The 18700-nt window shown below is 40.8% G+C and overlaps 1 protein-coding gene across 1 annotated transcript in view; it reads right to left on the reverse strand.

The window, feature by feature from the left end:
- The window catches only part of LOC122789789 (multidrug resistance-associated protein 5-like), a 464322-nt gene that overhangs the window by 12173 nt on the left and 433449 nt on the right, over positions 1–18700 (reverse strand). The window contains exon 27 of the mRNA XM_044057231.1: positions 396–509. Within this exon, the coding sequence (XP_043913166.1) occupies positions 396–509 (114 nt within the window). The remainder of the gene's footprint in view (positions 1–395; positions 510–18700) is intronic.

The raw sequence follows: 18700 nt of genomic DNA on the forward strand, positions 1-18700 counted from the left end.
TTATTTTTTTCCTACCTAGACATACACTGAGGCATTGTATTAGCTAACCCCTGCGCCATCATCAATGTAATGCCATGCCCCTAAGGGTAATGGTGCACTCAATGAGCGTTGGTTGCTCTAAGTAGTAAGGTAACCTAGCCCAGCACAGCAGACTACTTCATGAGTTTTTCAAGAAAGTTTTACATGCAACAATAACATGAACTGGTTTGTCCACTGTGACGTAAGAGTTTGCTATACAAGTTCCTTTTTCTGTATTTTTAAGAGTCCTGACAGCATTACCTGTCACCTCCTAACATTTTGTTCTGAGTTTATATGCTGTTCACATCACACTAATAAACATGCATAAATGGTAAGTTATACTCTGATATAGAGCACACAATGGTACATTTTCTTACTTTTCTATGTTGAAGCAAAGCTCGTGCTACACACAGTAGTTGACGTTCACCTATAGAGAAGTTTTCACCATTTTCTCTTACATTGGAGTAGATCTTTAAAGGCAACTGTGCAATCTATGGAGAAAAGAAGAGAAAGAAGATTTAAAATAAAAACATAAACAGCTGTAACACAATCTATGGAGAAAAGAAGAGAAAGAAGATTTAAAATAAAAACATAAACAGCTGTAACACAATCTATGGAGAAAAGAAGAGAAAGAAGATTTAAAATAAAAACATAAACAGCTGTAACACAATCTATGGAGAAAAGAAGAGAAAGAAGATTTAAAATAAAAACATAAACAGCTGTAACACAATCTATGGAGAAAAGAAGAGAAAGAAGATTTAAAATAAAAACATAAACAACTGTAACACAATCTATGGAGAAAAGAAGAGAAAGGAGATTTAAATCACAAACATAAACAACTGTAACAATGTTTCTTTAAAATACAAACATAAACAGCTGTAACAATGTTTCTTTGTAACGTGAGCTGTAGTCAAATTGCACAGTCATAACTTTACTCAGATGTTGTGTGTTACTCATAAGTGTGTAATGCCTGCAGTAGGACATTCCTTCTTCTAGCTGTGAACTTCTCCAGATACTGCATCCTCGGGTAGCCATAACTTTACACCTTTAGCCAAAAGATGTCATTTGGTGGATGTATGCTGTCAGCTGCACCATATACAGTATTGGTCACAACCTGCTCACACTGAACCCTCTGGGTACTGTTGTGGGTTTTAAGGTTTTGTTTCGCCTCCTGCCTGTCAATCATTACATTTCTCCCCACTGTACGCAAGCCTGCTTGTTCCCTAATGGTGGGAATCCTCAGATCCACTAAGGAGAAACATCCAGAGGGACTGTCATTTAAGAAGATATCAAGGAATTTGTGCTCTCACAGGCATCCTAGCAATGACAGCATTTTGTGTTACATCCGTAACCTCACCCCTGGGTGTGGGGGAGTGAGCTATCCATATCACCACAGAAACTCACAATGCCCTCCCTCAAGCTCCCATGTACCCAAAAATGAGAATCACCACCAGGCAGTGGATTAGCAAGCAGAAAACCTACCTCCCAAGATGCCATTTCCAGCACTGCCCCTCCTCTAAGGGATTGTGACTGTATGCACCCTGCTTCACTCCCCCCAGTAAGAGACTGTCACTGTGTACATCCTGCTTCACTCCCCCCACTAACGGATTATGACTGTGTGCACTCTGCTTCACTTCCCCCAGTAAGAAGGGATTGTGACTATGTGCACCCTGCTTCACTCTCCCCACCCAGGATTTGCAGGCCCATCCTCCCTTGTCAGCACTGTCAAGCACCCTAGCTGCTAAATGATGTCAGGTCACCTGGTCTACAGTCAGAGCTTTATCCCTCTACGTCACTAATGCTTACTACCTATGATTGGCCCGCATGTATGGCATGTAGGGCCATGGTAGTCCTCCACACTCTGTGTGTGTGTGTGTGTGTGTGTGTGTGTGTGTGTGTGTGTGTGTGTGTGTGTGTGTATATATATATATATATATATATATATATATATATATATATATATATATATATATATATATATATATATATATATATATATATATATATATATATATATAGTTCCACTTGAAACCTTCGAATGTTCAGAACATCGAAGTTCTAATCATCGAGACCAAAACATCGATGTTCAGAACATCGAAGGTTCAAAGTGAACCACAGAAAAAGAAATAAACATTCAAAAACTATTTTATGCAGGGGGGGCGACATCCCCCCACACTTTAATATTCCAACTCCAAGATCGCACCACAGTGGGGTAAGGGAAATCTCCCGTTTACCGCTATATGCGGTAGCACTAAACGGGAGATTTCCCGTACCTTACCTGCAATGCCAACACTCAGATTGCACACACATACAACATGCAGGGCACCTTGCTGCCCTGAATATACACCCAAAAATTACCATTTTTACTTACCTGGCACTTCCACTTTGAACCTTCAATGTTCTGAACATCGATGTTCTGGTTTCTACGATTAGAACTTCGTTGTTCTGAACATTTGATGGTTTCAAGTGGAACCATAGATATATATATATATATATATATATATATATATATATATATATATATATAGATCTAGGACTTATGCACGAATGCGCAAAGTCCTGAATCCATAATCACCGAACATATATTAACGAAAGCGCTTTCACCAAAAAAGCACTTTCGTAATATATGTTAAAAAAAAAAAAAAAGGAAAGAAATCTACACTTATGCAGGGGGGCTTCATCCCCCTGCACCCCCCACACACCCCTACTTTAATATTCTCACTCTAGACCGCACTACAGTGAGGAAATGGGAATGTTCCCTTATCCACATATATACATATATTTATACGTGTGTGTATATATATATATACACATATATGTGTGTGTGTGTGTATGTGTATGTGTGCATATGTGCATATATCTGTAAATATATATATATATATATATATATATATATATATATATATATATATATATATATACACATATGGGAACATGGGAAATCGATGCTCCACACCTATGGTCACCCCCTCGTTAGTCAGGTCTGCCCATAAACTAATCACCCTTAACATCCACATCCCACCCCTACCCGCCCAGTAAGGAAACCTCCATAAAAAACTTCTCCAAAGCCAACTTCATGCTACTCAAGTCAGAAGTGACAAACTTCATGACACCCATGCAAACGGGAACTGAAAGTTCGACTGCTGAATCCTGCACTAAGGCACTGTACGAGCACATCCACTCATGCATAAATCGTGCCATACCCAATAGAACAAAGATGCTCTCCTCCAAAAAAAGGAAGCCAATCTGGTGGTCCCCTGCTATAAACAAACTTTACAACAAAAGGAAGAAACTGTTGCAGAAAAGAAGAAAATCCCAGGATACAAAAAACTCCCTTACCAGCCTCAGTAAGAAACTGCGATCCCTCATAAAATCCTCCAAAGCTAGTTACGAAAATAAAATTGCCAAAGATTCCAAAGACAACCACAAGGCATTCTATAACTATGTCAAGAATCTAAATGGCAATGCTCAGATCTGCTCTGAGCTACAACAGAATGGCATTAAATATACTGATCCCAAGGATATTGCCAATATCCTGGCAGATCAATTCAGTGCCAACTTCACCCCCTCTCACCCCCTAAATGGCCCATCTCAATACCGGAAGATTGCCAAATTCCGGTAATAATGGCCACACAGGTAAAAAATGCACTCTCCAAAGCTGAGAATACAGCATCCATGGGACCAGATGACATCCCAGGCTGTGTACTACATGAACTACAATATGAACTGGCACCTCACCTAAGTGTCATGTTTAATCATAGCCTCACCTCAGGTTTTGTGCCTACTGAGTGGCGCAGAGCTACAGTTATCCACTCCACAAGGGGGGATCCACCTTGGATCCTGGAAACTACCATCCCATCAGTCTGATGAGCTTTATCTGCAAGGCCATGCAGCATATTATCATGGAACTTATAAACAAAGACATTGGCAACCTTCAAACACTGGGCCCCACCCAGTTTGGGTTTGTGAAGGGCCGATCTTGTCTCCTGAACCTGATTGACTTCTTTGAATCAGTCTCCAGAGCCATGGACAAGAGTAAGGTGGTTCACACAGCCTATCTAGACCTCGCTAAGGCCTTTGACACCATCCCCCACTCTGGAATCATAGATAAACTTACTAAGCTGGGCATTAATCCCTACATCACCCAATGGGTTGCTAACTGGCTTACAGATAGAACCCACACTGTAAAAGTAGCCAACTCCAATTTCAGGTCCAGACAAGTGGAGAACCTCAGGGTTCAGTCCTGGGACCGCTCTTCTTTGGCATCTACTTCTCTGAAGTACAGACCAGCACTAAGGGACTCTGGCTAACAAAGTTCGCAGATTACTGCAAACTGGGAGCCATTATCGGGAGCCATTAATAAATCCCCAAATGATGTGGATACTCTACAAAAGGGCCTTACAGAAACAGATGCTTGGTGCATGAGCCATGGGCTCAAGCTCAATGCCAAGAAATGTATAGTTATCCCCTTTGGGAAAAAACATGAAGCCATGAATTACCATATAGGTGGCAGTACACTAAACACCAAAAGTGTGATAAGAGACTTATGGACACAGGTGGACAGTGGTCTCCCCTTCGATAACCACATCGCCACAACAGTAAGGAAATACTTCTATGTGGCACACCTCATCACAAAGGGCTTTTCATCCAGAAAAAAGGAGGTCATTGTTCCACTGTACTCATCCCTCATTAGACCCATTATAGAATACAACGCCCCATTTGCTATGTACCTCTCAAAACATCTGCAACAACTGGAAAGGCCGCATAAATACCTCACTAAAAGAATCGCAGGCCTAAAGCAGATGCCCTACGCTGACCGCCTTAAAAAACTCCAGCTATACTCTGTCGCATATCGTCTTGCATTCTGCAATAGCTTCACAACTGATGGAAGTATTTTTAAATAAGTAAAACATTGTAATATCAACATTTTATAAATTTATAATTGCTGTATAAATAAATGTAATATGATTCTCTGAAGTGCACTTTATAACAAACCATGAAGTCTTTTTATTTTATTTATTTATAATTTGTGACTTGGGTAAGTGGATTAGGCCTTGGACCCTTTTTCAGCCTCAACCTAGGCCATTTGGCAAAGTAATAACATGTATCACTCAGCTATAAAGAAAGACATCACAGAAGCTAAAAATGTATAGTTAAAACAAAAGAAAACATGCACAAGGTAAAATGCAAGCATCAACAAGGAAAATTTATAATGTAGTTTACAGTATGAAATATATATTTAAGGAAATAAAAAACTGAAAAGCAGCATGCAAAATATATATTTCTATTTGTGAAGTGCATCCATAGAAGTAAAAATGAAATTTGAGTAGAACAAAGGAAAACTATACAGTGAAATATAGGGTCTATATCAAAATTCCAAAGAGGTACAATGCCAAATGTGAAAACATCAAACCCAAAATATCGAATGGTGAAAATAGCAAAGCCCCAGAACATTGAAATTTTACCTAGGGCAAGATTTCGGTGGGCCGTTCCGTGGCTTTGCTATTTCCTCCACTGTGGTGCGAGAGTTACATAGGACATTTAGTAACATTTGGGTTAGGGTGCAGGTTAAGGTAAGTGGATAGTTAGTAATGTATGTGTGGCTTAGTGTGGGGTTGGGTTTTGTTAAATGTATGTGTGTGGTTTATTTATTTTGGTCTGCTTGTGTTGGGTGTATGTTTCTCAGAACAGCAAATTTTTTTCCAGGGAAAAAATTCGCTATTGTAAGCATTCGATGTTTTCAATATTCAAAATTCCAAGTTCAGACATATGGTGTTCGACATTTTGGAATTTTGAATATATGATATAGACCTGAAATATACCTTAGTTAGTATATACATATGCATTAGGACTGAACGCAGACTTCTAAGAAATCCACCATTGTTTTGTAATTAGGTCTGACTTCCACACTGCACCATAATGTCACCTATGAGTCTCTCATTTCAAACCAGTGTTAATTCATACTAATCGGATAATCCACTAGCTGTCATCCCAGCTCTCCCTAAAGCTGGAGAGAGGTTCCATGGTCAGAGTCATCATTGCTACTTGTGGATGATAGATTACTTAATTTGCATAGCCCTACCTACCCCCTGCATTCTGACATTACATAAAGACTGCTTCTGGTCATGAGGCTTGAATATGACTTCAAGAGTATTTCCACCTTGGGCCCAAGGGTATGAATGACCCCTAAACCTGCCCATGTTCACAATCCCAGCTGTCATGCTGGGCCCCTGTCTCCAATACTACAGCAGTGATCCTACCTACTGCCAGTACAACATCCACAACCCTGCCCTTGATGAGAGGTGAGCATTTATAGCATCTTCATTCCTCTAATCCCCCTGGAGCTCAAGTCACCTGGATCATAATCAGGGCTTAATCCCTCTTGCAAAAGAACTGGCTCAGAACACTTACTGATATGCCGTAACTTGTAGTAACAATTATTTGTATGCATACATTGCCTTATGAGTTATACTTCAGGTGAATGTAGTACATAACCATAATTCCTTGACCAATGGAATTTGTCATATGCAACTGTGCAATAATGTGGAGAAAGTCTGCACTGGAGACTATCCTGTTATCTCCTGTGCCCTTGGACATGAATTTCTTTTAATGATATTCTAGTAGCTTTTTCTTAAATATAGACTTTATTTAGTTTTAGATTCTGGGGTCAAATTATTCCAAGATTTTAGAGCTGGTCCCTGCTAGTAGTTGGGGGTAGTAATGCTGGAGGAGTGTAGCCCTGATAGGAGGATTTCATTTGGATTTCTTAGTGAGCATGTCTGCTTTGCTGAAGAAGCAAAATATTTTAGTGGTGGAGGTTAAAAGTTATTAAGGTTAAGAGACATGGAGGCAAGATGGGGGTAAATTTATGATTTTCCATAAAACTGTCAATGTTCCATTTGAATAGATTCGTGAATGAACCCTGTTTTACATGGATGAGGAGCCTAGTCTATAGTGTGGGGATCCTTTAGGACACATATCTGTCTCTCCAGCATATTTTGTTTATGTCACAAATGAAGTTCAGATCCCTCAGTCTAATGTTTCTAGTGCTGATTGTTTTGTGCATGTGCAACAAATCCATCAGGGCCGGGTCTGAGGAAGCCCTGTAAGCCAGGCAAAGATTCCCATTCCCTCTCAGTGGCCTGTTGGAGACTGAATACAGAGGCAGTCAGTGTAGGACAGGTTATTTATGCCCTGAAATGTCCTAGTGAGAAACCTTTGTGGGCACTACAACTGTTGTAAGAGTATAATTAAGTATATGCCAAAGGGGACATTGTACTCAGTGATAGGTCTGATAAGGGTTGAGAAGAGTGGTACTATAACTTCCTTGGTCCTGGATGACATACTCTCCTTACCTGTATGTTGGGTGATATAAAATTACTTTCTTACTATCTTAGCTACATGTTGGGTACAGGCCAGATTATTGTATACATATGTCCCTAGATCCCTTATGACTTGGTCAGCTCTTAGGTGTCTTTTATTGATGGAGTAATTCACTTGTGTTGACAGTTTCCCAAAGGACACTATAATGCATATTTGGCATTGAGTTTTAGGCCATGGCTTTAACACCAGTCATTTGTCTCTGTTAAACCTACTTGCAAGATGTTTGTGTCTTGGGGTAATCTATAGGTTCATAGGTAGGTACTAGGCTATTGGCCCTAGGGCCTATATAAGACTAGCCAAAAAGGTACCCTGGCTTTTACCACCCAAGAAAATTATTTTCCTGTGCCCCTGTTGAGTGAAGCCACAGAAGAGATCCGTGGGGTGACTTTCCTATCTCCCATCCAATCATCAAGATTTTTCTTGAAGAGTGCTAATGAGGAGCTTTGTTTGATATAGACAGGTAGTTTGTTCCAAAGTATGGGAAGTCTCTGGGATAGTAGCTTAAAATTTACAGTTATCTGTGAACTTAGTCAGCCAGATGCCTTGAACACTAGCCTTGATATTTGAAAAGTCCATGCCAAACAGGAGTGGGCTCAGCATGCAGCCCTGGGGTACTCCGCTCGTGACCAGTCTCCTGGCAGAGGGGATCTCACTGAGCCTGACTTCTTGGGTCTTATCTGTGACCAACCAGCAATCCCTAAAGTTATGTAGGGATTTATGCCTAGCTTAGAAAGCTTGTCAACAATGTCTGAGTGGGGTACTGTATCAAAGGCCTTAGCTAGGTCAAGATACACAGTATGCTCTGTTTTATCCTCACCCACTGCCTTGGTGACCCTCACAAAGAAGTCTACCAAGTTAAGTAGATATGACCTTCCCTTAACAAAGCAAAATTGGGATGGGGCCAGTCTATTCATATTGCTAATGTCATTGTTTATCACTTCCATAACAATTCATTCCATGGCTTTGCATATTAGGCTTGTTAGACTGATGGTTTTGTAGTTCCCTGGGTCAGTTGATGGCTCCCCTTGTGGAGGGGAATGACTATTGTAGTCCTCCAGTCACTTGGAATGTAGCCTGTTTTAAGGCTGTAGTTGAAGAGTACCTCAAGTGGTCTTGATAGTTCATATTTTAGACTGTTCAGGAGAAAACTGTGGATGTTGTCAGGATTCATGGAGACAGTGTTCTTGGCTTTAGTGAATGCTGCCAACACCTGGTCCCAGATAGTAGTTGGGGGTAATATGTTGGAGGAGATAATATGGTGAGGTACCTTATCTATGGTGACTTGCACAGGGATGAGGACCTTTTTAAACAACCTTGAGGTATGTCTGTTGCTAATGTAGACTGAGACACCCCCATCTTTGGTTGTCTGTGTTTTTGTTGGTCTAAATATGTGGAAGGCTATGTAGCCTTTCACTGCTGGAGTACTTTCTATGGCTGTAAAGCAAGTGTTGGTTATGGCACATGTCTACATTCTCCAGATTGAGGAGGCGTTAAAGAGTGTGCATTTTTTTTGTTTAGGCTCCTAACATTGAGCAGTAACACCTTAAGGTTGTTTGAAGACTTTTTTGCTATGCTATGTTGTTAGTTTTATCTTTTTGGTATTGCCTATAAAAGGCTCTAATTTTTAGCCAATATCTGAAATCATATTCCCCAAGGCCTGGAGAATTGCAATTGTGGTATCCCTCCACAATGGTACTTCTGCCACTGATCCTGGGGACTACAGAACAATAACCCTTATTAGGATGATTTACAGACATATGAATGATCGCCTGTGTGTGTGTGTGTGTGTGTGTGTGTGTGTGTATACACTTACAGACACACACACACACACACACACACACACACACACACACACACACACACACACACAAGTGTACATATCATGGCTGCATATTCTAACATCTGTAAGCAAGTCCATCGATACCACATTGCTGACTGAAGAATCCCTCAATGACATGTACCTTACCAAATTTCAGTTTCTAGCTGTGAATTTAACACAATCATTACTGGAGATTTTAATTAGTAATCCATAAACCTTTACTGGAATTTGTTAATACAAACTATCTCTCTACTAGTGGATGTGCAAATCTACTAGACTGAGTTTGTACTAATATAGCTGCATTATGCCTCACACCTACTGTTTCCCCATTCCTGGTTAAAAGCAGGCCACTCTGTGATAATCTTACCCTTAAGATCCCATTCCCAGATTCAGTCAAGTCTTACTGTCTTCTGGGATTTCTCCAAGACCGTTTCCTGTAACTAGATACCCTCCACACCAAAATACCCCTGTAGCCAAAGGTGCCACTTATTCCAGTGATTTCACTCCCATCTAACTTCCTGCACAGAAGCATCTATCCACATCCTTCAAAAGTACAATGCCAACTTCAAAAACAAGCTGTTTTGGCAGATCCCCTATCAATAGACTGTTAGCCCTAAAAATAAATTTAAATCTCTCTCTCCACTAAAACTGTCAGTAAAGAACTAAAAGGAAACATCAACATCTACAAGGCAAAATATGAATTAAATACTGCTCTAGTATCAGTGGACAACCACAAAACCCTTTGCAACTACATTGGGAATCTTAGGAACAATACTCGGCATTTCACTGAGTGTATATGCACTGGAATCAACTAACCTGACTAAATAAAACACAAATATACTGCTAGAAATATTTAGCTGAAACTTCTTCCCTCAGCAGCCTCCCCACTCTCTCCAAACACATACACACAAACAAACAAATGCACACACACACACACACACACACACACACACACACACACACACACACACACACACACACACACACACACACACACACACACACACACACACACACACACACACACACACACACACACACACACACACACGACCCAGTCAGCATCAACTCCTATGATTACACCTAAACAAGCCCAAGAAGATCTCTCAAAATAAAAAGATAGAGACAGTAGCTCTTTGGGTTTGGCAGTAACTTCACTGACCACCTCACAAACTTATTCCAACTCATTTTCTCCTCATGGTATGTTCCAGAAGTCCTGGGGACTACAATCTAATTAGCCTTTCTAGTGCTATTCACAAACTAATGGAACATATAATCATGGAAGGCTATTGGAAGCTTACACACCCTTGACTCAAGCAATTGATCTATGAAAAGCAGATCCTGGTAACGTAACTAGGTGTGTTTCTTTGAGAAGGCCACAGAGAGCACTGGACAGCAGAAAGTCTGTGCACACTACCTACCTGGGTCTGACTATGGCCTTTGAAACTATTCCTCACTCTGACGTTACAGAAAAAACTGTCACAATTGTATATAAACCCCTTACATAACTCACTGGATAACAAATTGGCTAACAGACAGAACCACTCAGTCAAGCATGGTGACGTACATTGTTCTAAAACACTTATTACCAGTGACATCCCCCAGGGTTCCATCCTGGGGCCACTACCCTTTGACATCTGCTGACATCACTGGCCTCTGGTTGTCTGAGTTTTTTGACAACTGCAATTTCTGCACTGACATCAGCTCTCCTAAAGACATCCATATCCTCCAAAATAGTCTATTCCCCAGTAACGCATTCTGGTAGCACCACAGACTAAAGCTAAACACAAAAAATACAGCATTGTATAATCTGGAAAACACACGTACCTTCTGCAAATGCCATATAAATGTCACTTTCCTCAAAACAGATATTGTCATTAGAGCTCCGGTTACAATTATGGATGATGATCTTATTGTTATTAGAGATCCAGTTACAATTATGGATGATGATCTTATCTTCATTAGAGATCCAGTTACAATTATGGATGATGATCTTATTGTCATTAGAGATCCGGTTACAATTATGGATGATGATCTTATTGTCATTAGAGATCTGGTTACAATTATGGATGATCTTATCCTCATTAGAGATCCAGTTATAATTATGGATGATGATCTTATTGTCATTAGAGATCCGGTTACAATTATGGATGATGATCTTATTGTTATTAGAGATCCGGTTACAATTATGGATGATGATCTTATCCTCATTAGAGATCCAGTTACAATTATGGATGATGATCTTATTGTCATTAGAGATCCGGTTACAATTATGGATGATGATCTTATTGTCATTAGAGATCTGGTTACAATTATGGATGATCTTATCCTCATTAGAGATCCAGTTATAATTATGGATGATGATCTTATTGTCATTAGAGATCCAGTTACAATTATGGATGATGATCTTATTGTCATTAGAGATCTGGTTACAATTATGGATGATCTTATCCTCATTAGAGATCCAGTTATAATTGTGGATGATGATCTTATTGTCAATAGAGATCTGGTTACAATTGATCTCCTTTGACCACCACAATACTAACTATCCTTAGGAAATCTTTTTATATAGCCCAGGTAGTTACTAAAGGCATATCATCCATGTCAAAAGAAGATATTGTCCCTCTGTACTCACCCTTCATTTATTGATTAATTGATTGATTTATTGACATTTGTTAACCGGGTTAGTCCAGCTGGGATTTTGGCCCATTTTCAGTGGAGACCAGAGATGAAAAGCTCCAAGTACAGACAGTTTGCAAAAATAGAGCACTACAACATTTACAGTAACAAATGATAAGAGATGGAGTTATACAATCTCATAAAAATACAAAGCAAAAGTATGCACACATATTGTAGTAGAGTAGTTTTGAATATTTACATATTTACAAACATGAGTTTAATCCATCAGAAAACAGGTATCATCCAGTACAGTGTTTGCTATTGTTGGGAGGGGAACTTATTGAGCTGAGGTAAATCAAGAGTGGAGAGGGAGACGTCAAGTTGGAGCTTTGCAAGAACAGATTTTGGAGCTGAGTATGGGTTCATCTGGCCCATACTTAAATATAATGTACCCCTTTGGTACATTTCACCTAACCAGAAAAACCTGAATGTTTTCTTTCAATTAAAATCTTTGTTATGAGCTCTCTAAGCTACAAAGAGTGATTAAAAGTCTTTATTTCCATCTCTGCTTCTTACAAGTGTCGGCATGGCAACCTGTACCTGGCCTACAAGGTAGCAAATGTTTTATGCTTTCATAAGACTTGTTGTGGTACAAATAGCTGTTATAGATACCCAAATGAACACTGTAAAATAATCATAACCTGCTGGTGTGCCTGATGTCTCTCTTTGAGAAACCCCTACTTACAGAATGGGCATCCTCTCCATATCTAAAAAACACTTCCATAATTCTCTTCAAGAATAACTTGTCCCCTTGTACCACATGGAGATGAGAGGCTTCTGAACCAACTGCCTTGTATCTGCACCCACATGCGCACGTGTGCACACACAAACGCACACACACGCACACATGCAAGCACACACACACACACACACACACACACACACACTGTGGCTGCAGCAAAATCTGACATATGTTTTGCTGACAGAGTTTATTGCTGTCTACATTACTTTTATCAAAGTCTCTGCATGTCAATTGTAGGAGATTTCAAATGTAGGAATATTGGCTCTTCCTTTCCTGTGTGGGGTGTGCTTGCATTTAGGGTATAGTGGGATTTTCTGTGATGCCGAAATGTATTAAGGTTGGAAGTATGTATGAGAGTATTTGTGGTTTAGACTAGGGGTATGGAAGGGGATACAGTTAGTGTTGTGTATAAATGTGAGTGTGTGTGCAAGTGTTAATATGTTAGGGCTAGAATAATGGCTACTAATGTAGTGCACATGTGATGGTGTATGTGGTGTGTGTGTCCTGTGTAGTGGTGGGGTTATGGAAAGAGTTTTCTGTAAAGTAATGTGTAGGCTTTGGGTTCGAGATATCATACATGAGAAAGGTGGTATGGGGATGAATAAGGTTTACATGTAAGTCTAAGCACTGAGAAAGTGCTAGTAATCAGTCGCATTATGTGGTTTACTGTACATATAGACATGCTAGCCATCAGTTTCTATACTGCCCAGTATACTTTTATTTATTTATTTTATTTTACATTTGTTTACTCCAGGACTGGACATGTCCTTTTTCAGTGGAGACCCAGAGAGAAAAGCTCCACATGAACAGTAAAATATTACATTAGACAGTAGAAATATAGTTGGATTACATGCAATCATATATAACATACATATATTTTAATGTCTATTAATAATCTAGTTGAAAAATAATACCTTACAAAGACACAGTTTGAGCATCAAATACTACAGAGTAGTTTGGTAATATATGCATCATAATAATGCAGGTAAGATGAGATATATGTTAAAGACAGAGTTGACAGGAGGAGTTCTGAGTGGAGGGGAGAGGAGATAGGTATGTTTAGGGAAGACATGAGATGGGTTGGAGGGATCTGTAGAGAGTAGTAAGTTTGAGTTAGGGTAAGCAGGAAAGTTGCAGACATGCAGAGGATGAAAAATAAGGCTAAGGGTGTTAGTGGTGCTAGTAATGGAAGGTGGGGTGTGTGGAAAGTCAGTTGGATTAAGGAAAGGAAGAGGACCCTTAGTGGGAGAGGCAGAGACATGTTAGTGGGTAAGTGTTAATGGAGTAGTAGAGCAAGGAGAAGGTGAGGTAGTGGGGTAGAGTGAATAGAGGGGGAGAAAGATGTATTAGTAGGCTGAAAGCACTAGTTAGAGGTTAGTCAGGGCTGGCACAGTTGCATAGCCAATGGTGTTGTAGATGGTATTTTATGGCTTTTTTGAAGAGGGTGAGGGTAGTTATTGCTGTGATGTTGGGAGGGAGGCTGTTCCACTGCTTAGCAACAGAGTTGCTGTAGAGGGAAGTACCTGAGGAGTTACTGGATTTGGTTACTTCTAGTAGGAGTTTCTGATTTGATTGTAGAACTCTAGTTTTGGCACTTGGGTGGAGTAGGTTTTGTTGACCGGGGATTTTATCAGGGGAGTGAAGAAGTTTGTGGGTTGTTATAAGCTGGTTATAAAGAATAACGTTGGGAAGTTCCAGCCAACCCAGAGTTTTCAGAGGAGTGCAGTAATGGGTTCTATGGGGCATTTTTGTTGCAACTTTGGCAATTTTATTACAGCAGGTTTGAAGAAGGACAAGGTCTGGTTTTGTTTTCTGAGATTGGTGAAAATTGGCGATGCATATAAGAGTGCAGAAATAAGGTGGGTTAGTGTAATAGTGGCTCGTGTGGAGTCAGTTAGGAACTGTTGTTCCTGTATAGCCTGGCAAGTTTTTTTGCACTTTCTTTACAGTGGTAGATATATGTATGTCAAATTTCAATTGACTGTCTATAATAACCCCTAGTAGTTTTCTGTGAGTAACTGTTGATATGATTGTGTTGTTACTAGAGGTAATGTTGAAGTTAATATTATGGGAGGAGTGTTGTGAGGGTGAAAAGATAACAATTTGATTCTTATTGGGGTTTAGTATTAGTTGTGAATTTCAGAGCCAGCGTTCAACAGCAAGAAAGAAGGACTGTGTTTGGTGGTGGAGGGTCTCGGGGGGGTGCATATCATTGAGGAATCATCTGCATATTGTATGATGGAGGCATAGAGTGTGGCTGTGTGTAGTTTGTTGGTAAAGTTATAAAACAGCAGTGGCCAAGACTGGAACCTTGTGGGATTCCCAGTGAGACTGGCAGTAATGGCTGTGTGTAGTTTGTTGGTAAAGTTATAAAACAGCAGTGGGCCGAGACTGGAACCTTGTGGGATTCCCAGTGAGACTGGCAGTAATGGCTGTGTGTAGTTTGTTGGTAAAGTTATAAAACAGCAGTGGGCCGAGACTGACCTTGTGGGATTATGGGGAGGGTTCGTGTTGCCATCTGACCACCTGTTGTCTGGCTGTTGGGCAATTTCCGAACCAGGAAGTGGTGGATGGACTCAGATTTAATTCAACAAGTGTGTCGATGAGTTTGTCATAGTTTATCATACTGAAGGCCTTTGAGAGGTCTAAAAATATGAATGAGACATAGTTCCCATTGTTTCTGTGTCTGTTGACTATTTGCGTGAAGGACAAAAGAGCTGTAGTGGTGCTATGTGAAGGTCTAAAGCCGTGTTGTGTTTTAGTTAGTAGATTGTGAGTGTTTAGGAAAGTCATGATTTGTGTGTGGGAACATCTTTCGAGGATTTTGGATAATGGAGAGAGTATGGCAACTGGCCAATAGTTAGTTCTTTGGAGTTACCTCCTTTGTGGAGTGGGTGATATAGGCAATTTTCCAGAGGTGGGGAACTAAGCTTTCAGTTAAAGAGCGATCAATGAGAATTGTTATGGAAAATGCAATAGCTTTAGCAGCAATCTTTAAAAATTCAGCTGGTAGATTGCCTGCAGAGAGGGCTGCATGTTTGAGTTTAGTAAGCATCTTTTTAATAGTGGAGACTGGGACAGGTAGCAGTGAGAAGCCCAGATCAGTAGTATTGAGGATGGGTGGTTTGCTGGTAGTTGGGGGTGTATATGATTTAGCTAGAGTTAGAATGGAGTCTGTGAAGAATTTGTTGAACTGGGTTGCTATGTTTGTTGAGTTGCCAGAGTTAACAGGAGAAGGGGTGCTAGTTTTACTTGGGTAGAATACATTGTTTACAGCTGCCCAAAACTTTTTAGGATTGTTCTGATATCAGTTTTGAGTGCTGTGGTAATAGTTAGTTTTGTCAATTGTAATGAGTTTCTTTGCTTTGTTCCTGAGTTCAAGATATTTTTGTTTGTCAGTGTTGGTACCTGTCTTTTTCAAGTTAGCTCAAGCTTTGTCTCTGATGTTCATCGTGCATACAGCTGCAGTCATAACAGATGGGTTATCCTGCCGTCAGGCGGGTCCTCGGTTGGCCGAATTCCAAAGTCTAGGTCTGGCATCGGTTGTCGTCGCTTCTTCCCTGACGTCAGTGTGGCAGGGATATAAAAGAACCAGCCGACGCCATTTTCTTCAGTCTTTCTTGCTGCGCGGTGCCCAAAGCAGAAGCAGTTCGCAAGTGCTGGTCGGCCAGCTCCTGAGATTTACGAAACGTTTTCAGCCGAAGTCTTCTTGAAAGCTAAATACCCCGTTGGGGAAACTTTTCTTGCCTCAGACCGATGTCAGACAAAGTTAATAACTGCATTTCTTGTGGGAAGCAAATACCACATAAGGATTTCCATTCCTTCTGTATTCCTTGCTTAGGCCCAGACCACGACGTCTTGGCCTGTCGCTTTTGTGCTAGATTCAACAAATGCACCATTAAGCGTCAGGCGGAGTTCGCCCAACACTATTTTGGTAAAAAATGTAATTACATTATGTCGTCGGATACTCCGACTTCAGTTTTGAGTAAAAGACGCAAAGATAAGGACCGACATACGAGGTCTGCGACTTCCACCGACACCACGCTAAAGTCGGCTACAGGTGCTCCGGTTCTCAGCGAGGCGCCTATGCAGCCCCTGAGTACCAATGACGCTTCTTTAGCGGTGTCTTCTGTGCCCGAGGTTGCAGGGTCCTTGACCCCCACTCCGACTACAGATACCGACGCCACTCTTGGCGGGGAAACTCAGAATTTAGACAGATCTGCCATCTCTCAAGGTGTCTTCAAGCCTTCCTCTTTTTCCATTAAGACTTTCACAAAATCTAAAGCAGCCATGAAAACTAAAAGACAAATTCCACAGAGCCCCTCTCAAGGCCCCATGCCTAAAAAACAGATGCTCAAAATGGCAGAGGATTTGATTACTCTTATCAGGGGTTCTCAACCACCCTCGGACAAAAGGCCCAGACTGGAGGAAGACTACCCTTCCTCAGACCAAGCCTCTATTACCTCAGAACATTCTGAGGACCAGGAATATTCATATTCCCCTTTTGAAGATTCTGATGCTGAGGAGTCCATTCCCTCGGTCTCCCCCCCTGAGGACTATTCTTTTGGGGAAACCTTACATACCTTGAGGGAACACTTTCACTGGGAAGGCCAAGATTACTCAGATTCCAAGAAAAGGCTCAGGGATTTTCTCTTGCTTCCTCAGCAAAGGCCTCTGGCTATCCCTCCTGTTTTGGCTATATTAGATGATGTGTACACAGAAGCCAGCCTCAACCCAGATTCTTTACCCCCAGCCCCTGTTAAGCCTGACAGGTATTACTGGGTTCCTGATTCACACCAATTCCTATACAAAAGCCATGCTGCTGACCCAGAAACTATTTCACAGGGTCCCAAGGGAATTAAGGCCTCTACTGCCAAAAAAAATTACCTTCAGAGAGGGATTCCAGAGCTTTAGAAAGGTGGGGGGGGGGAAAAGGTATACACCTTGGCCACTTTAACCATGATGGCATTAAAATGTCAGTTCCATATGTTAAAGTATCAACAGTTTTTGTTATCTCAGTTGAAAAGCAAAATGACACAACCTGAACAACCAGATTTAAAGGAGTTGCAGGATTTGTTGCATAGTGCAGAGCAAGTGGGTAAACATACCTTGCAATGTGGTTTTGATGCTTTAGAGGCCTCATGCAGAGCTGCTGTTACAGGGTCTGTCATACGTAGACATGCTTGGCTCAAAGAGCAAACCTTACCAGATCATGTCAAAGCTAAATTACTAGATGCACCCCTTCAAAAAGATGTATTGTTTGGTGTTAAAGCTGAGGAGGTACTAAAGAAAATGGAGGAAAAGGCAAGATCAATGCAAACAGTGAAAGATTTCCTACAAGTACAGCCTCCACGTTTTAGCAGAAACTGGCCTTCAAAAAATTGGTCCTTTCCAGCCATGGACAGACCTCAAAGAGGTGGATACAGACACCCGAGGGGTAGAGGGCAATCTCAAGGATCATTTAGAGCCAGACAATGGCAAGCACCTACACCAAGAGGTGGAGAAGATAGATCACAGCCATTCAGAAAGCAGACACAATGACTTTCCCCTTTGCATGCCAAGCAAAGCTTTAATGGCAGCACCTTTAGGTGGAAAACTGGCATTATTTTCAAAAAATTGGCATATTGTCACAAAAGACAAATGGATCCTGGACATTATAGACAGAGGTTACAGATTCCACTTTCACACCCTTCCAAAAATGAGAGGCATGCCAAACCTGCCACAAAATCAAAGGGCAGAGGCACAAAAACAAATTTCAGCTCTCATGGATATGAAAGCTATTCAAGAGGTACCTGCAAAAGAACAGGGTCAAGGTTTTTATTCCAGACTATTCCTGATACCAAGGAAGGACAAAGATTGGAGACCTATTTTGGACCTATCCATCCTAAACACATATTTACTCGTACCAAAATTAAAGATACTCACATTACAGCAGCTTCTTCCCATGCTGGGAGTCTTGGCTGGCAACATTGGACCTCAAGGAGGCATACCTGCATGTCCTATCAGACAAGATTGCAGAAGATACCTCAGATTTCTTGCAGGTTCAACCCATTATCAAT

The sequence above is a fragment of the Protopterus annectens genome, chromosome 15.part0 (genome assembly GCF_019279795.1).
Source record: "Protopterus annectens isolate FY-2018-M chromosome 15.part0, PAN1.0, whole genome shotgun sequence".
NCBI classification, from domain to species: domain Eukaryota; kingdom Metazoa; phylum Chordata; order Ceratodontiformes; family Protopteridae; genus Protopterus; species Protopterus annectens.